General features: G+C 45.1%; 1 protein-coding gene across 1 annotated transcript in view; it reads left to right on the forward strand.

Annotated features, from left to right (window-relative positions):
• Positions 1–3,683: 3,683 nt before the first annotated feature.
• Positions 3,684–15,623, forward strand: part of T265_14119 (hypothetical protein) — a gene marked incomplete at both ends in the record, with an annotated part of 36,083 nt that continues 24,143 nt past the window's right edge. The window contains 10 exons of the mRNA XM_009172110.1: positions 3,684–3,752; positions 3,793–4,078; positions 4,124–4,190; positions 4,233–4,437; positions 5,569–5,698; positions 6,845–6,993; positions 7,077–7,226; positions 8,223–8,307; positions 9,215–9,354; positions 11,352–11,443. Coding sequence (XP_009170374.1) covers positions 3,684–3,752; positions 3,793–4,078; positions 4,124–4,190; positions 4,233–4,437; positions 5,569–5,698; positions 6,845–6,993; positions 7,077–7,226; positions 8,223–8,307; positions 9,215–9,354; positions 11,352–11,443 — 1,373 coding nt within the window. The remainder of the gene's footprint in view (positions 3,753–3,792; positions 4,079–4,123; positions 4,191–4,232; positions 4,438–5,568; positions 5,699–6,844; positions 6,994–7,076; positions 7,227–8,222; positions 8,308–9,214; positions 9,355–11,351; positions 11,444–15,623) is intronic.

The raw sequence follows: 15,623 nt of genomic DNA on the forward strand, positions 1-15,623 counted from the left end.
TGACTAATCCTTGGCTTGGGCTAAGCTGTCCGAGCATGCGCGTCACGCAAGACCGGTTTGGGATGAATCTATGTTGAACTTGGGATATCAAGTTGTTAGTAGTAAGCTGATCTAAGATGGATCGCTTCAGATTGCGTTCCATCACCTTGCACTATACAGTAATGAGACTAATCGGCCTGTAGCCGCTGGATGCTTCGGCATTTCCACGAAGGATGAGTGGTACTAATGAGTCACGCGATTGAGAAAATCGCTCAATGTTCCCTTGGTCAACAAATAGGACGGTGTATCTGGTATGGCAGGGAGTCAGAGCTATGCAGTGAAAAAGGTGGCTTTGATGCAGGACCTCTATTAGTTCAGTGGCACAACCATATCTGCCGGGGTCGCTAACCTGTGGTTTATTCCTCGGACCCCATCCCTAGATACAGCTCTGAGCAATACGACAACCTTGATTTGCAAGGTCTTTTATGCTTCATTTCTGAGTCATCGGCTGACCGTCTCTGGTCATCTCCGCCCCATAAGGTCTCGGCTAATTACGTGACCTGACCAGCGTAACATGTAGGATGTAACTAGTTGATATATCTGACATAAGAACGATCTTTCCTGTTTCGGCATTACTTACCTGCAGTGCCCACCAAACCAGCGCACTTATTCAAGGTGTTCTAATAATCGAATGTAAAGTTTTCAACCGCCTCTGTGATCCATAAGGTAGGACAGATCGGACAGCAGCAATGTAACTGCCATTGACAAAGAAGCTGCTAGCACCCTCGCGGCACAAATGATGGCGTTTGACAACACTGGCCTGGTCTTTCCATTTTCGTAAGTGGCTTCGTCTATTGCCAATTCACAAGGACTTGTGCCCACATAGATGAACACATCCGTTGCATCGACCGCTTCACCTGCATGCATGGGGCCTGGATTTGATCGTACTCAATCTTGTAGCATCACTTTACACTGCATGTGCGGAGCACATCCCGAATGGTGCAACCGAACTTTTTAGGTCATTTAAAACAGGTTGTAGTTCCAAAAGGTCTGATTCAGGAAGAAGGATATCTCCTGGTCTGACAGTGTTATATTCTCTTTGCTACTGTGTCAGACGTCAGTTCATCGGAACGAAGGAGACGAACAACTATGAGGAAGTTTTACTTCAAACACGTGAGTCGTTTCGTGATATAGAATTCAACTGAACCGGAATATAAAAAGAGCTAACGGACCAATAAGGTGTCAGTGAGAGGCTGAAGTGTAGAAACAGGGTTTCAGTGCACAAGACAGACTCCAAAATGAACGACAATCGAACATCTTTCATCTGTAGCACGTTTCAGTGCCTGACGGCCATGCCACCCGAAGGAAGCAAGAGGGTCGGGATACTGTCAATTTGCCCAAGCCTAGACAGGGAAGTCGAGAGGCAGAGGTGGGGTTCGAACTACGGACCTTTCGGTCAGTAAATTCGCGCTCTGACCACTGAGCTATCGAACATCCCATCAATAACGGGTTGCCACATGGTCCAACAGTCCACGACTGGTTTAGAGTTGGTGGCCTCCAAAATACGCGGTTTAGACGCTTGTTCCGAACGTTTCTGCTGACTAATAACAAATAGAAAGCACGTAACTGAAGAAGCCGTCGCCCACTATCTATGTTGTGAGCGAAAACCCCGAATCGGATGCCAGGATGGACTTCATTAGGACTACGTCGGCCGACCAGGGCATTCAAATAACCTGATGAAACCAGGACATCCATGCTTTTTGCTGATCAGAGTAGCCGCGACAACTATCTGTAGATTCTATAGGTTCTGTATAGATTCTATAGATTCTATTTAGATTCCATAGAGTCTACCTGAGCCATGGAGATAACGTATGTTAGAGCGTATTCTGACACAAGCAACAAGTCGAGATGCATTGATCGTGACTGAACCTGTCTGCCTAACCAGGCAAAGACGCCTGTCCACTGGAATCCAGTCTAGTAAAGTGCATTCAGTCCTGGGGCGAAGCACAATTCTCATACCATAGATACGACGAGGAAGTGTATCAGGGTGCGGGGTGGCTCAGTGCTCCGAATTGTGAATAAACCAGATTGGTGTAAGAGAAGACTGACAATTCTGCCGTTTAAAAGGAGCTTTCCGCAATTTTCCAACGGAACCCGACATCTTCATCTCACTATGTAGGACTTGACAACCTGGCAGTATTCCAACCCTCGTGTTTCCTTCGGGTGGCCTGGCAGCTAGGCACCGAAAGGTTGTAACAGCTGAACGATTATCTTTTTTTGTTTATTAGGGTCTCCAGCTACTTGAAGATTAAGGTTTGAGAAATATGGGTTCGCCCCGAGCAGTTTGAGATGAATGGCCGGGGGTCTTGTATGCGTATTCCGTAGACAAAACATGCATCCACTGCAAGAGAGAACAAGGCCTGAGCAAGAGCTGACTGTTGACCTATTTGACAGCGAGTACAGACGTCAAGAGCGACAATGTGGCACAACCAATTTAATAAGGGTATTTACTTTCCTGGACAGAGGCTGAGATACGAAGCAACGATTAGGTGATTGACAGCTTAATGAGTTATAGAGACAGGGGTGTGAGGCAGTCATAGATGTGTAAGGGCAGTCATACTCCCTTATTGCACGGGCCAAAGAAGAAGGGTTGGCTGACTCAGGACAGCCGGAGAATGTAAAGTCGTGGGCACCGAAAGGGTCATCATCATCATCATCATCATCATCATCATAGACAGCATGACATCAGTGTTGAACACCGATGCTTCACTGCCGTACAACCATGACTTATTTGAGAGTATTATTGTGAGGAAAAGAATGAAGCTGGACGGAGAAATGACTTAGCGCTAGCTTACTACAAACATTCCTTGGTGTTTACACCTCCAAACACTCATTCAGGCAATCTGGATAGAAGCTGACAACAAGATCGCCACTGACATCGGTTTGCAGCCATATCTTGTAGCGTCTCCACCCAGGCGCGGTGAGGATTGCGCGGTCCCCATCCTGGAAGGCGAGCAGGACTGACAGCAGCCAAACCTTTCGTGATTTCTTTCACACCTCTCTGCCAGCTCAAGGGTTAGGCACCTTTCTGCTTCCGCCACTATTATTTCGGCATGGAAAGCACTCTCCGGCAAGCGATGGTTAGGCATACGCAACACATGTTCCACCCAACGCAGCTTCTGATGCTGGACACATCCATTAATGGACGTACCCGTTGCAAACCGAAAACTCGCTTTCTAATTGCCTCGTCACGGATACACCGACGCCAAACCACATGAGCTACGGTTCTGAGACAACGATTGTCGAACACCTGAAGATGTCTCCGCTGCTCGAACAGGCCAGGTCTCCAGCCATACAACAAAACAGCCTGTACTGTAGCTTAAAACACGTCATTTGAGATTCAGGGATACAACACTTTGACGCCGTAAGTGTCTCAAATCAGCGAACGCGACCCAAGACTTTCAGATTCGTGCGTTGACCTCAAAACTGGTCTTACACTGTGTCCAAAAAGGCAATTGTTAGCTTTAAGTTTTCAGCCGAAACCCGCACGCAATTTCAAAGTTATTTTTCATTTTTCTTTTAGTTCTCCAGTTCCCGTTTCAATGGAGGTCCAGATTAAACCTTTGTTAAAACTTAGCGCTATCGATGCCCCACCGAAGTTCCTTCAGGTAGAAATCACATAGTAATATGTGCAATTCTTGTAGTCCCTTCAAGATGCAGGTAAATTTGTTAAGAAGCTTCGGGAATCCGATCCGGACATTGCTAATTCTGCCGTAAGTACTGCATATTCGAGCTCACGGCTTACACATACAGGCCAATCGATCTGGCACCGAAGAGGAACACAGAGCCTTGCAAGCTGGACTACTCTATCTTGCACTCACAGAACCAGATCGCAGACGATCATATTGTACAGATATTGTCCTGACATCTCGGGACAACCTAACGTACGCCCTGTCCGAAATGACCCGCCTGGTTGCTGAAACCTGGCCAAAGATGCCACAGTCAGTACGGACGAATCTTTTGTCTCTCCTAGGGGAACTGATTGTTGCGCGTGCCAGCGTGGAGGTGCTGATATTACACATTTGTCGCCGGATGTCCAGTAAGCTTTATTCCCAATATTAATCGGCGAGTCATTTCCATAAAGGCGGAGATCTGAGTTCAGGAAACCTTTGGCTTATTGAAACCATGGTAGACCTTTTAGAGAAGAACAAGTATGTCCATTGTTCATTCTTTTAAACAACGTGCCGTTTCAGAGATTGGTTAACTAGCCCCGAGCGTCAGGCATTTCTGCTTCCACTAATAGTGTTCACATTTTTGCGGCTGATACCAGATCATCACACGAGTTCCGCAGTACTGAGCAGTTCTCAGGTAGCAGCATCCACAGCACAACAGCCGGGGTCTCTGGCCACTCTTCGGCAACGTGAACTGAACTTCACGGAAGAGTTGATAAGAAAGCACGTGAGTTTTGTCGGTACACAATCGGTCATTTTGTTATATCATGGCAACGGAAATCCGACAGTACGTTATCTGAAATTTGGGCCCCCCGTATGCAAGGAATTACTGTCTCAATCCTGATGCGTCTGTTCACAGCAGGTGCCTTTCGAACAGCACCAGGCTATTTTGTTTTACAAGTATTTTGAACTTATTGGTCTAACTGCCTTGTTGAACGAAGTTCCAGCCATAGTGGCCCGCGGGATCATTGCAGCACTCAAGCTCGACTACCACATCAAGGTGGCAGTTTCAGGTCGGGATACCCCAGGTTGTCAAGTTGTGACTTGTCAGGTAAATGCGAAAGCTCCCAATGGAGACCCCGGTAGAGGACACAATAATTGCCAGTGGCTTTACCACACTTGGTAAACAACCTTCACAGACCAGCAGGCCGGGTTCTTTCCACGGCTAAATGTGATCATCCTCATCATTGAGAGAATGACCGGTATTCATAGGTGATGCTTAGTTGCCGTACGTACGGTGCTAAAGCTGCATAGCTATGGTGCATTCTCTTAAGAGCGTCTATGTGTAGGTGACATAGGCAGGGACCAGCACTTGATACATAGATGTATCAGTGTCCTGAGACCAATGCTTGCTTACTCAAAGAGGACAAGATGACTCGGTGGTTAGAGCGCGAACCACTGACTGGAAGGTTTTTGGTTCGAACCCAACCTCTTCCCCTCGACTTCCCATGTCTAGACTTGGGCAACCTGGCAGTATCCCAGCCCTCGTGCCACCTTCGGGTATGGCAGTTAGGCATCGAAAGGTGCTATAACTGAACGGATTTTACTCAAAGGAGTGCATTAGAACCACATCTGCTGTTACAGTTTTTGGTATAGACTTGCAGAAGCCCGCTATTGAGGAACTTTGAACATCCACTCACAGTGTCAAATGTGGATACATCATAGGAGTATGTGTAACAAGTTCCCCTGTTTAGCATTGTGTCTGATTGAAAGGTATGCTTGGTTCAGATTTACTGATTCGCCTATTTAGAAGTTTGACGAACGCTCAGAATAGATTCTTCTTGAGTTTTCCCATCTGTTTTGGGTTTCCAGATGCAACTATCTCCTTGATCATACGTGTGTTTTTTACTCTGTGTAGTTCGATCGATGTGCTCAGCTTGGGCGGGATTTTATTCGCTTATTACATGGTGTCGCCAGACTGGATCCGATGCGACGATTGTGGGATGACATACTTCAGAACATGCCCCTCTTGTCTTCACATTTCTCAAGTGAGTTCACAGCACCTCTGTCGATGTCGTCGTATTGCTCCATAATGCGACTTCAGATCAGTAAAAAGAAAGTAAATGAACAAACATCTCCAGTAGTCATTTCGTCCACACAAATAAGGCAGTTAGCTAATTTCCACCATGGGGCTGAACCGATAAGATGGTTGTGGTGAACGTTTTGCAAACCACACTCACTAATTATTGAATTGGAGACCATATTATCGATTAGAATCGTTTTCGACTTCAGGCATACCAGTTGGTTCTTCTTGATGATGACTAATTATACAGTTCTGCCGTTCACGTGTAGTACAGCTTCTCTTAGTCCACGGGCTAACCGATGCATGTTGAGAGCCGCACTTGCTTACAACTCACTTGTCATCCGTGGTTCCGAACTTTTAATGCCCCATTTATCCCTTTCAGCATGCGACTGTCAATCACCTCCCTTAGTGTCGTTTATTTCAGAATATTAGTTTCGCTATGACAAATACAGGAGTGCATCGACATTATGACAATATGAACGTTGTATATTTCAAACATGAAGTTTAACGGGATCATAACCGATATTGCGGAGGTTTTGCCAAATGATGGCCTCCCTGAAATCCCGAACTTTATGGGGGAACCCCACACTGACCAGGAATCATTTTCTTTGTACCATTAGTGCAAACTACTCGTGAAGGCCGCGGACTCATTGGCTGAAAAGCTTACTGCAGTCGACTTTCATACTTCGGCGGCTCTTACAGAGGCGTCTGTTTTTCCTCAAGCAGAGGGCTACTTTCTACAAAGCAACTTGGTAACCTGTTAAGCTTGTCTTCCATCTAGGTCCCTTCAAGATCCAAAAGCAAAGCTGAGTTGGAAAATGCACATCAAAATTTATTTTCATTAATTCTCAGCTTTCCCATATCCATCTTTTTTGTGTGCTTGCATTTAGTTCCATTGCCAGTATGTAGACACGCATTCACGCATGCGCATACATGCAGCGATACTCCTCAATAAGGAACGTCCATGGTCAGATTGTACCAATCTGATGAATGCCCCTTCTATGACAGTTTCCCTGCATCTACCCACAGAGCCTTCAGCTGGCGGTGTTCTGTTTGATGCCTTCCAATCCAGACTCCTCTACTTGTGATCGTAATCCTCCATTCTTTGCAGGTGTGGCTGACGTGCTCGAAATTACAACTCCACAGTGCTTCACACAAACCCTTATCCCTCATGAAATGGAACAGTGGGCTCGTTGGATGATGAAGAACGTTCATTGCGTACCCCGCGTGCCAGTCAATCGCTACCAAGAATTCTTTCAAGTAGGTTGCGCCTACAAAAAAAAAACCCATGCAACCAACGCTGCGCTTGATGTTTTACTCATCCACTGTTTCTTGTCTTTCAGCGGAAATTCTTCGCTACACCAGAGAGCCAAAGCCTCCGCGTTTGTCTTCTACGTTATATTGTCACCTTCTTCTACCCAGACAATGAGATGCTAGCGTCTACTCTGATTCCTCGATGGAATGTGATCTCGTGGATCCTTTCTCAATCCACCGTGAGTCACCATACATTTGTGTTTGTGTTTCTGAGATAAACCATAGCGGCGGTTTCCCTTTGATTGTCAAATTGTGCAGCTACTCCTTTTAGTGCCCGTTTATGTTGCATAAGCTCTAGGACGTCGTTGATCAGTTGGACCGAACAGCTGATTTACTACCTTCATGGGCAAATGACTTCCTCCAGCCTCGACCTGATTCCTTTAACTAGGACATACCTCTCGGGAGAATGCTTGGTAGAAAATCAACGTGTGTGAATATGTACACTATGTTTTTTTTCATCACCCAAGTCTCCCATAACACCCTTATTTCTGACAGACAAGACGAGGCATCATGGTCGGCAACGGCCACTGAGTAAAAAGAATGTCCTGTTGATGACACGTAGCATTTTATCGGGTTGTCCCAAGCCACACTCGGTAGACCGTGAGTTCCACTCAAACGAGCCATATTCCTCAAAACATGTGTTCTGTCGCAACTAATTGAGTGTTCGGGTGCAACTTCCCAGTTAAGGTACTGCAGGTACAAATCTTATTGGTCAATTCTATTCATCCACAGATACAGTGGGAGCAACTGATAGCACCCATCATGAACTCAAGTTCGTCGTTCGAAATCGACGAACTCCTCTCGGTCTGGTTAAGCTTGCAATAGTTCTTTTGTCATGTTTCCCCCGATACTTGATATTGGTATACCGAATGAGTGCCACCGCAAGAGGATTCGATCCGAACTGCTTTTTTAGTCATGCCTTCATTTGCAAGCTGAATTGTGAGCCCCTTGTCAACTGTCTTCTTCTGCTATGAGGTTCGCGCAACTTGTGGGCTGACAAAACCATCGTACTAGATGTGCACAAACATGCTGATTTGATAAATACTGATTTCAAATGCTACGTGTTAATTTCTCCCGGTCTACCTAAATGAGAATGTCCCGTTTATTGAATCCAGATAGCAAGAGTTAACCTTCACTGTCTTTGAGTTAAGTATATGCACTTTCTCTCGTTCCAGTGCGCTGTCGTAACCGCCAACGCGAAGCTTGCGTTATTCTACGATTGGCTGTTTTTCAAACCAAATGGTTGCATTATGAACTTGGGTAAGCGTTACGCAAGCAAGTGTCCTCTCTAACAGTCTGTGTGTCGGAATCGCAGGTACCACAGCAAGACTCAATCAGTTATTCTACATTACCCTAATGCCATCCAATGTAAGAATACGCTGACCACTTCAATTTTTCAGGCTTCGTTCAACCATTCGTCGGTATACTACTGACAAAAACAGAGCTGTGAAATTAATGTCTTGCCTCTCTGCGTGCACACGCACGCCTCGCACGACTAGACGGAACATGCAGGGCAACAGAAATGAAACACCACGACAACCGTTCGACTTAGATGTAGTCCTCGCCTAGACTCTACGTGATCGAGTAGTGTCTATTGCCATCAACTGTCGTCAATTACCACTACCCATTTGGTAAGTAAGCAGTGCATACGAATATGAAGACCCCAAGAAGCGAACAACTAATGGGAGTGTCAATCGGGTGAGGATCGGAAACGATAGTTGATCTTATCTTCACGTGGCTCATTATGAAGTTGCCAAGATGATAACGCGCAGTGAATTCGGAAACGTCATAAGAACTTAATCGATCGTCCTCTATGTTTATGTGAACCGTTTTTCATGCTGAGTCCGTTTAACCATAGAGTGATCAGTTTTCGGCCGGATGCAAGTATCTTCCTTGTTGGATAGCACCAGTGGCTTGTCTTTGAGTGAATGTGGCACAGGAGGATGTGCTGCCATTCCGAACTTTGGGAATGAGCAGGCAAGTAATACTACTTTGTGTACTTTGATACCTGGATCGCTTCAACGGCTTGATAGAGTACTAAGACATTGTATCCTTGTCCACCTGTGGATTCCCTATGGCTTTCAGTTTCCCTGGTTGTTAGTGTCTGATGTGCTCTTCGATTCCGACGTTTTTTGTTTTTATTTTTTTACTGCGTGGTTGGGTACAGACCTGAACGCAAACCGAATTCATATCGCTCAAACACTCCTCTTTCTTTATCCAACAGAACCAGCCTTGTTAGCAATGATGAATCACTTGACGCCGCGAACACAGCCAATCGCACTGTCTTTAGTGGACTTCCTTGTTAAAGTGAGCCGTCGCCTTTTTTGCAAATTTTTACCGTACAATGGTTATTTCCGGGTTCCATCTGTATTTGTGTACCCAATGATAAAATGCGTTCACGCAGTGAATGGAGCGTAGGTGACCGTTTCTCATTGCTATTCGTGTCCTTAAATCTTCGGTATTTAGCCGATGGCTCACCAGTCGGAGATTGGAAGCCAGTCTCAAGGCGCCCAACGGGGAGACTGAACCTGTGGTGTTTCACTGCAAATGCACAATGCGGTTCATCGATCGGAATAGTAAGACAGTTCCATCCTGCAGGGAAGTCAGTTTTCAGCATTTTACCCAGATCGTCAGCCACTTCTGTCAAGTAGAGTAGCATTTTAAGGCTCAGTGTGCTTGCTTGGCTAACTGTGGCTTGCACACTGTGCTCTGAATTAGGTAACCACAAACGAGGTGTTTTTGTGGGTGATTTCTGTGTGGAAAAAACAAGTTATTATGTGAGACATTGGTCAGTGAATATCCTTCACCACTCTTAGACCCTTGGAACGCCTGAAACAGTGCGATTCGTGTACACACTCGAGTAAATCACTATATCCGGTAGTTGCGATTGAACCTGCCTGAAGCACGTGATCAGCGTTGACCCGTTTGCTGGCATGTTTTGGGTCAGCGGCATCTATTTCTACCTGTTTTTCTGTACAGGGTCCTATCATTGGTATTTCATCATCCAACATTCTCTGTTTCTATTTGGTTTTAACTTTCGTGTCCTAGTCTCTCTTTCTGTCTGTTGGTGATACTGCCGGACACTATATTTGAACGAGATCGTCGGCTATTACCCTGACACCACGGTCCCACGATGAGAGCAAACCTGTGTAGTATTTTCGGCCAAGATTTCCACTGCCCAGATGTAGCACACTATTCGTAAGGTTACTGAAAGTTCATTGATAGCCTTCGGCCGGTTCCGCCCTTCTTTGGGATAATCCAATGGGGACAGTCCCCAGGTTTCCATCAATCTCATGTTCTACGTGGACCCGGACGGCATTCGCTAACTACTTTCATTTACGTACGAATTTGGTTTTGACGGTAGGTTCTTCTGAATCTAGCTGAATTTCTCGTTTCTTCATCTTCTTCAATCGAATCTGGTGCGCCAGACCTCCTCATATTTCAGTTGATACGATCAGTACATCGTCTTTACCGCATCCACCTGATGAGCTTTTAGAAGGGCGAAATTGGTTGTGGGCTGTCGAAGAGTTTTCATAACTTTAATAATAGTTTGTGACGTTTCTATGATGTATTACAATATATTTAATATCGTACCATCCGAAATAGTTGTGTCTAGGTGACTGAGTGAGCCAATACAGGACCAGGCTTACAGAATCAATGAAACAGCACACCTAACCTATCCACTGATGACTGACACTGACACTTTATGACGTTAAGCCCACAGTATTTCTACGCTGGTTAAATCGTTAAATCGCTGGATAATCAGATAAATTTTGGGGTACTAGACGCGATTACTTTTATTACATATACGCTTTTTTGCAACGTGTCCTGCGCGTCCACAACCCCTAATCTAGCTCTGCACCAGCCAACTTTACATTTCGGTGATAACGTAGTTGCCAGCATATTCTGCACCAATCTCACCGGTTGTACATAGATTCAGTAAGGTCGGGTGACGGTGGCCACTAGACTGAATAAGTAAATCACCTCAATAATGAAAAAGGCATATCATGGCGATTTCATGTTGGTTTCAGGTTCTGCACATTCGTTTGCAGGATACAAACTGCCACTCGATCAGAGTGCTTGCTGATTCATAGACCGATGCTACTAGGGATAGCAATTATGTTCTCGGTCGTTGAAACCCCACGTTCAAACGATCCTGTTGGGGAGTTCATTGCATAAGTGGGAGATGACGTCAGATGACCCAATGTTCCACGATTCTCATGTGATAGGATATGCGACTTGAAAAATATTTTTAAATCTATATATTACAAAAAGTGACTCAGTCTAAATTTTTTATTACACAGATCGTTGGGACCTATCACCCGCCCATGACTGACAGAATCGTCGCTGGTGTACGGAGCGGTCTAGAGGAAATGATTCGGTTGGGTGTTGTCAAGTGAGTTTCTGTCAGTTTTCTGTAGCACACGAAAACACAACCCATCCTAATACTGACTTCCTCCGAGCTCGCTTTGCATCTTTGTTGGATGCTGTTTAATTTTCTTTGTGAGAATACCACTGCTTGGACTGACAAGGTATTCTATGAGTTAAACGATTTGTACAATTAATCTGTAGCGTAGATAGGCCTAACTAGCTTTTGTGCCAAGGATTGGTCCCAGAATACGCTATATCGGAAAAGATTTTTGATTTCATCAGTCCTGATTACCCCATGTTACAGGATTTTTAACTTTCTAAAGGTACCGTGACGTTTGACTGGTTGTAACAGCGTGGATTTGGATGGACAGTCATTTGACAATCATGAGTTTACACAGTGTAATGTGTTTACTCTGCGTTTCGTATATTCACAACATGATTTCCAGTACCCTGTCTCTCTGTGACACTTCATTGTGAGAAGCTGTTTAGTTGTCGTATCAGAAGTATATGTCATGATTTTGATAAGACAGATGAATTCACTGGATGCATAATCAGTACTAGCAATATTCATGAGCTTGCCTAATCTTCGGCTTCAACGAATTTCACGGCGTGTTTACCAGACACCGGTGACAACCACCCCATGTTTCAGCCGCTACACCTGGTCACTTCGATCCAAGGATCTCAAACTTTTAATCAACGATGCCAGGAATGAAGTGGCCCATGGGTGAGCGTATGACAGTGATTCGTCAGTTTAGCATATAGGGTTTGTCAGGTGACAGATGTTCGGCCTGTACCGCGAAAACTCAGTCATCATCTACCATTTGCGGCTGTTGGTTTATTTGCTGAGCTAGGTACCCTGGTTGCAAACTTTTTACCACCAAGTGAGGTAACATCCTTTGCCCGGGGTTTTGTAGCAGAGTATAGCTGCGTGCCACCTTCGCGTCCTCGAGTATCTTAAGGCATACACAGGATCAACATTCTAATTGTGTTTTGTCTTCTGGGGTTTGTTGAACTCTTCGAATGGGTTCCCTGCAAGTACGCTTGCTCAACAAGCTGTACCACAGAAGTTTGTCTTCAGACTGTGCTGTACAAAGTTTTAAGCGTGTGAGCATAAGATGAACTGTCCAAAAGCCTTTCCACAAAAAAAGTAGTGTCTGACAGATACTTCCACTGTTGCCATTCTTCTTTATCTCTGTCAATGGTACCATAGCCGCGTGAACAATGGAAGGTCTTGAGAGCCCTGGAACTCACTGTTTGTCGATGAAGTTTTGCCGTCTGTAATACTCTGAGGACGTTGTTCTGATTATCAAAAAATTACTTGTTTCTGGATCAGATGTCAAGTCATTCCAGGTTTTGGCATGTAAACCTTCACTGACAAACTATGAGCTTCCAGGATGTACAGAACCTGGAAGCACGACTTATAGAAATGCGAAAGGCACGTGAAGTTGTGGAGCTGTAATAACTTAGTGTAATTATTAAGACGGTACCGAAGAGAGTTCATGAGCATCATTCGCTTGTGTGCGCGCAAGGGTGTGTGGGGAACTCTCCAAAAGTTTTTTTTACAAGCAGTGGAGTCTGACAAGCTTGTCCACTCCGTTTATGTCTACTTTGGTTATTTGACGGGATAATGAGGCAAGTTCAGTTTCGTTCAGTTCATTGGCTATAAACCGTGTGTCAAGGGTAAATCGGTCCCAGTTGCCACAGTTTCGATCAGCAGAGAGTGGGGGAGCGTGAGAGGTAGAGCCAGTTATTGATGATGATAGCGTCTTTGGTTAGTTCGGGTACTGGGTAACTACACATTGAAGGCGATAGCTTTGATGCACGAGCGCCAGTGACCGCCCGGTTGGTCCATTTCTGCCAGCATTATTAACCATTGGTGAGTTGAGTCCCTGAGTCTCCATCCAGAGATGCGTCAGTTGCCGACTCGACTAAGTTTACCGGTCATTGTTTTAACACTCCGTTGCCAGGTTATACACTGTTCACCTCTTGGTCGCTTCCACTCAGAACTTTATGCTCGTTACTGTCCACAACGTACCCTGCCTCCTTAAGGATGTAAATTTTCAAGGAATACCCTTGATCGACAGACACCGCCAAGGTTTCTGATGATCGACAGAGTTAAAAGTAGATTTTATATATAGGAAAACGACCAACGTGACAATTAATGATCAACCAGTAGCGCTGCTCAAGTACTTGTTTCAAGATAGCGGTATGGTCGGTGCATCTTGTGCTAGTCAGCATAGTATGCAGGATCATTACAGCACAGTAGCCTGAACATCACGACAAGATAACAGCTTGACGTCGGGGTAACGAACAGTGGTCTCCGAAATTCCTGTTTTCAGATGTGTTTGAGCGAGTACCTTGCCAACTTAGAATATGCAAACGACATTTAAAAAAAACAGCAGGAAACACAAGGATTGGTTGAAAGCCTGAGCAAAGTCATCGGCATGTACTTCGTGCCCGCAAGGTGGAAATTCAAACTACCTCTGATAATTCAAGCAATGGCATTGGAGGCCGTGGAACGTTACACATATATTGGAATTTGAATTACCTCTGATGACGGTGCGACAGATGAAGTGAACGCACAAATCCAGAAGGCCAGAATTGCGTTCGCCAGTTCGCATCCTTCGTACCATCAAAGAGGTATCTCACTGGGACCCGAAGGAAGCGTGTATCAAGCTACTGTATAAGCTGTATTATTATAAGGTTGTGAATCTTGAGCCTAGAGGATCTGAGGCATCTATAGGTCTCTGGCCGCTGATGTCTCAAACTTATGGCTAAAATCTGCTTGAACCAGTGAATTCGAAATCGGTTGATCAGGAGGCAAGTTTTTGGCAGAGCATACGGGTACTCCACTCACAGAAATTATCCGGCACCGCAAGTTGTGGTGCCCGGGCCATTTGTTGCACATGCCGAAACGAATGTTGTTATCCGTGCCTGATTCGGGGTGGCGGAAACCTAGAGTTAGGCAGAATTTGACATAGCAGAGGGGAGTAAAGGATATTACGAAAGGGTTGGATGCTGTTCGTACTGTCGGCCTTCCAGGTTGGGGTCCAGGTGACACTCAATGTGTCTGGAGACACTTAACGATATCAGCTAACCAGCGTCAGTGGCATTCATGCTGTCACCTTCTATCTAGGTGTATGAATGAGTGCTGAAGGCGTAGGCACTTCGGATGTTTGTGGTAGGCTGGCCGTTTCTTTGTTTCCATTTTAAGGCTATATTTAAACAAACTGACAAGGTTGTACGTGTACCAATGTTCTCATCTGATGTTGCTCCCAGTGATGATGAGTCTGACGCCGCACTTCTTTCAGGCTGCGCTCTAGTTTGCGCTCTTTTCCCCGGTTAAGTTCGCTGAAAGATATGATCCTCGATCGTCCTGCTGACAGTTTTCGTTTGGATAATTTAGTTGGATGACCACAGACATGTACACCTTGAAGCGTTTCGGTTAGCTCTTCTGCTTCTATGCTTCAACAACGAGATGCAATAAGCATTAAGTAATGAATAACAAGGGTCTAAGATAGCTTAGATAGCTCAGGCTCGAGCGTACCAGCCAGATGATCCGTGGTTGTAACCCAACCTCAGTATCTCGAATACTACTGTCTAGGCTTGAGCGACCTGACGATATATCAACCATCGCATTTCTTCGGGTGGCATGGGAGCTAGGTACCGAAGGGGTGTTGCTGCTGAATGACTATTATTCTTTTATTTTTATAACCAGAAGTCTTTAGTTTGCGTAAGTGAAGAACCGGTATTCAACAGTTTTGTTTCTGTTGATGATAATGATGAATATCCGTCGTACGTATTCATTTGATTGCGTTGCGACTGCTTCGTGTGCCAATGAAACACGTCTTCATCCTTTTTTTGTCCATTTTCGTGTCCAGCCAGATGATCCGTGGTTGTAACCCAACCTCAGTATCTCGAATACTACTGTCTAGGCTTGAGCGACCTGACGATATATCAACCATCGCATTTCTTCGGGTGGCATGGGAGCTAGGTACCGAAGGGGTGTTGCTGCTGAATGACTATTATTCTTTTATTTTTATAACCAGAAGTCTTTAGTTTGCGTAAGTGAAGAACCGGTATTCAACAGTTTTGTTTCTGTTGATGATAATGATGAATATCCGTCGTACATATTCATTTGATTGCGTTGCGACTGCTTCGTGTGCCAATGAAACACGTCTTCATCCTTTTTTTGTCCATTTTCG

The sequence above is a fragment of the Opisthorchis viverrini genome (genome assembly GCF_000715545.1).
Source record: "Opisthorchis viverrini unplaced genomic scaffold opera_v5_146, whole genome shotgun sequence".
NCBI classification, from domain to species: Eukaryota; Metazoa; Platyhelminthes; class Trematoda; order Opisthorchiida; family Opisthorchiidae; genus Opisthorchis; species Opisthorchis viverrini.